The following is a 4,766-nucleotide window of genomic DNA, read 5'->3' as shown; positions in this document are numbered from 1 at the left end:
GTGCTCTGGGGAGGGGCCGCCCAAGACCGACCTCATGGCCTTCAGCCCCAGCCTACCACAGGCTCCCAGTTCTCCAGGCAACGTGAGTCTAAAACAATCTTATTTCTAACAATTAAAAAAAATCCTATATTAATCTACTTGTCGTTTTTGCATATTTTATTTTAAAGTTAGTTTCTTTATATAAAATTGTACGTTTAGATTAATGCTCTCTCTGCATAAATCTATTTCAAATGATGTTTATGTTATATTTGATTTATTTTTAGAAGTATGTTAGCCTTAGATAAAAATCATTCGTGACCTACACTTTTTACCCCAAAAATATTAATTGGAATAAAGTAGTTGGTTTTCTTTACATATTACATTTAAAAAATTGAGGGGCACTTCTAAATACTTCAAAGAGCTCTGGTGGCACAGTGGCTAAGTGTTTCTCTGCGAATCAAAAGCTTGCTCGTTAGTCCTCACGTGCCACTACTCAGGAGAAACTTGGGGGCATCTGCTTCCCTAAGGATCGCACCCTCAGAAATCTCACTGAGCATTTTGACTCTGTTCTTGTATTTGATCTATGTTCGAATTGCCTCAATGGCAGTGAATTTTATTTGGGGGTACTACACACACATGGCATATTTAGTAAAAATTTTAGTGAAATTTTATCACAACATATATAAAGTATGTGTTGTTTTTTTTAGAAATAACGTGTAAATCAATACCTCTAATGTCCTGTTTCTTTGTAGTACTGAAATTGTCTTGTTTTATTTAAGCTTGGCAATTTCATCTTCTCTTCAGTTATATTTGTGTAACTAATGATCTCTTTTAAAGTTACCTTGAAGACTTACATTTGCCATGATTAATTAATGATTAATTTATTAATTAATGATTAATTTATTAATGATTATTGCAAGCTAAGCAGAATATGTTTTATTCTTACAAAATGCGTTTTAAACTTAAATTTGCCATGATTAATTAATATTAATTTATTACTTAACTGCAAGCTAAGCAGAATATGTTTTATTCTTTGCAAGCTAAGCAGAATATGTGTTTTATTCTTTGTTAATGTAGGCGATATAGTCACATGTTTCAAAATCCAAGAAATCAAATGGAACTGGGTAATATCCTTGCCATCTCCATTCCACAACCATTTACTTATTTCTCTGAGTTTCTGGGGTCTTTCAACTTCTTTTATATCCTCCAAGACCTATAAACCCCCAACCAATCCCAGTAGCATTGAGCCTATTCCACCAGATAGAGACCCAATGTAGAGTTTCTGGGGCTGTGAATCAGATAGCCTCACGTTTTCCCTTAAGGAGCAGCTGGTTGGTCAGGAATTAAGTCCACGGTAACTGTTGTCCTTTCAGTTTGTCTAGCGCTTAACCACTGCATCACTAGGGCTCCTTCCAAGAGCTATCTGTATAACATAGGTATCTATGCTGATATACATCTACATATACACACAATCTGGTTTTCTTTTTTAAAGCAAATATAAAAACACTATCAACTTACTCTGTCGCTTTGCACTTGTTCACTTTAGTGTGTATGTATAGGTTATAGCATATGTTATAACAGAGGAACTTCCTCATTCTTCTTGTTTTCTCAAACCTGTAAAACCAACCTGCAAGTTGTCTTATCATATAATTATATCACACTAATGACCCAGTTCTCTTTTGTAGACTTAGTGGAAAGAAGAATTTAATTCTTCAAATTTTTATCTCTAAACACTTACAAATAATTTTGTTGTAAATGATAATCAATTTTCACAGTTGATATGTTGTATCATATTTTGTTAAGATATTTGGGATACTTTGCTTTTTATGTACATTAAAATAAAGGTAGGGGTATATGAACTCAAGAACCTGTTCAATAAGCAATGAGCAATGAAATTGCAACCATCAAATTGTCCAATTTTACTGATCTTGTTGAAAGAGTAGTCTATTTAATAGAAAACTTATTTATTTCTATACGTTTGAAGATTGCTGTAATTGTTTTCATTTCCTTTTTCTAGTTTTCACATGCATATACTTAAAATACAGTGTATTATTAGGAATTTCTAAAATTCCACAAATATTGGAAGTATTGTAAGTGGATAAGGGATCATCCTTATCACTGTCATCGTCATTTAGCAACTATCATTGCTTTTTATAGATAAATTGCTTTTTAGGTATTGAAGTTATTTGACTCATATGATCATGGAGCTTTTCTTCACTAGTGAAAGCTTTCGTGAGGACATCAGCAATGCCATTTTCTCTACCTTTTATTCTTTAGCTATGGAAATGGTCTTCAAGAACTAGAGCAAGGGATTTCTGTTTCTGAGGAAATACTCTTATTTTCTTTTTCAAAACGCCTTTCTGTTATCTAAAAAGTTTCAGTGTACTTTTATTAGTTGTAACTGATGAGCATGCCACAGAAGCTACTGTTCCTCACACATCTGGATTGTTAGGGTCTTGAGTTAAAAGCCATATGTGATGACTTAAGGTTTAAATATTAAAAGTTGAATAGACTCTTAGTAAAGGCCAAGATTGTGAAAAAAGTGAAAATCCAAGGAAAACTGTGGGATAATATTATTTTATGATGACATCTCTGAATGTAAGTGACAGGTCCCTTTGCTGCCCCTGGGGGAGGGGGGCAGTATAATGAGGAGGTCAGTCATAACCCTCTCTAGAGTAATTCCAGTTAGGAATTTTAAAATGGATCTCCTGGTTAAACAATTTCTTTCCATCAGAATTTCCTGAGGCTTTTTAAAATTAGAGCATCATTTATTAGAAATTATTTAATTTCTTTCAGTAGGTGACCGATGAAAAATTTTTGAGCATTGATAATATAAAATAATATACAATGTTTAAGAACAATGAACTGGCTCTCTGCATATATCCATAGAGAGTCCTTGAAAGTTTGTTTGTGGTAAAAAAATCCTACAATTAGTATGAAAAACACTGATCAACGTTATGGATTTCTGAACACATACTTAAGCAAAAAAACCCAAAAACAACATTGCCAGAGTCGATTCTAGTGACCAGAGAGGACAGAGTAGAACCACTGTCCAGAACTTCAGAGGCTGTAAATCTTTACAGGAGCAGACATCTCATTTTTCCCTCAGAAAGCTGCTGATGGATTTGGACTGCTGACTGTGGGTTCAAATACCAAGGCAACACTGAACTACCAGGGCTCCTAAACTTACATCTGGAAGACATGCTTAAACAGAGAGTACTGGGCTCCTGTTCTGAGATTTTGACTGGTTAAGCCTGAGAGGGTTCTAAAATGTGCATTTCTAGCAAATTCCACACAACGTTGATGCTGCTGTTCTGAGGACTACAATTTGAGGACCACAGGTGCACATTTTAGGTGACCTTGATAAAAGGCCAGTTCTAGAAGAGTGGATAGAAGAGATCATGTATCAGTAATGCTTTCAGAATTAAAGAGTAATGTATTTGTAATGATCTGTTCACCTGTGAGGCTTTTAAAAGCTAGCCAGAATCTGCAATATGTGAGGAGAGGATCACTTGGAAAATAGATTTAGCAAGAACTCAAAGGAGAGCACATCATCTACAGTTGAGACATTTATGATTAATATGTAGGTAATTAGCATTTGATTTGGTCTTAGAAACATAGATTGAATTTTTATAGGTAAAGATAAAGCAACAGAAGAAATACCATGAACAAAATGTGTTGGGGAAGAACTATTGTCTTTTTTACGAAATAGGAACCATATTGGGAATTGGTTGGAGATATGTGAACTGCCTCATATTGTGAGTAAAATGTTTTGGTATTTTCTTCATCGAAAACATGATGGACTCAGAGGTTTGAATGTAATTCAATATAAACTTCCCTCATTAAAACAACCCAAAATTATAATACATGAAAATAAATGTAGGGAATCGTTGACTATTTAAAGTATGAGACATGGAGTCATCACAAAAATTGATAAGTTTGGCAGTTGGTGATGTTATAAAAACAAGATGTAATTTTGATCAGCGTGTAAATCAAATTGATGTACAAACAACAACATTGATTAGACATGCTTTAGTCAATTTGTTTTGTAGGCAATGTTACAGTATGCAGCATAATAAAGCAGTGGAGGTATTCAAAGGAATGGAAGTAAAGGAAATACTATAAGACAAATGACAAACGTAAAGTACAATTTTGGAAAATACCAACATCAGCAGAAAGATGTACAAACAGAAAATTCCAGTAGTAGAAATACTAATACACTTTCTGATGAGAGAAATTAATGAAGATGAGAAACCTATTTTTTAACAACCAGCAGAGATATTAAAGTCTTCTATTAGAAATACTTGACATTTATTGAACAAATAAAAATAGGAAGTGAACTACAACCCAAACCTTTAAAAAGTATGATGGAAAAAAATAGAAGAGTTAGAATTGTTTCTATACATCTCATACCCATGACTTATGCAGATCATACTTCAATTTATTGCTCATTAACACTAATATTTAAAATATTAGGAAGAAACTTTTCCTTTGAGGACATTAATGAATAAATTCAAGATCCAGACAGTATAAAAGTGCCTATATTTTATATTTTAAGGACATTAATTTATAATTTAATGACCTCCTATTACGATTTAGAATAATAAATATTGAAATAAAATGACCGGAACACAGCCAAGACAAGCAAATTCCTGTTATCATTACCCTTTGAAGCCACTTGATGTCGCTGTCTACCAAGAAGTTCTCTCCAGGCAATCTCCAGAAGATCCCTCTGGTTTTATCAGTCTGAACAATGGCGGAGGAAGAGCACTTGGATTAAATGTCTC

At 33.6% G+C, this 4,766-nt stretch overlaps 1 protein-coding gene across 1 annotated transcript in view; it reads left to right on the top strand.

Moving 5' to 3' along the window:
- LOC101650378 (protocadherin alpha-4-like) overlaps positions 1 to 797 on the top strand; it is a 24,086-nt gene extending 23,289 nt beyond the window's left edge. The window contains exon 6 of the mRNA XM_045284740.1: positions 759 to 797. Coding sequence (XP_045140675.1) covers positions 759 to 797 — 39 coding nt within the window. The remainder of the gene's footprint in view (positions 1 to 758) is intronic.
- Positions 798 to 4,766: the final 3,969 nt, after the last annotated feature.

This window comes from Echinops telfairi, unplaced genomic scaffold (assembly GCF_000313985.2).
Source record: "Echinops telfairi isolate 266 unplaced genomic scaffold, ASM31398v2 ScPeMD7_7469;HRSCAF=8507_0, whole genome shotgun sequence".
Classification (NCBI taxonomy): Eukaryota; Metazoa; Chordata; class Mammalia; order Afrosoricida; family Tenrecidae; genus Echinops; species Echinops telfairi.
The sequence above is the reverse complement of the archived record's forward strand: the minus strand, read 5'-3'. Positions and strand labels throughout refer to the sequence as shown.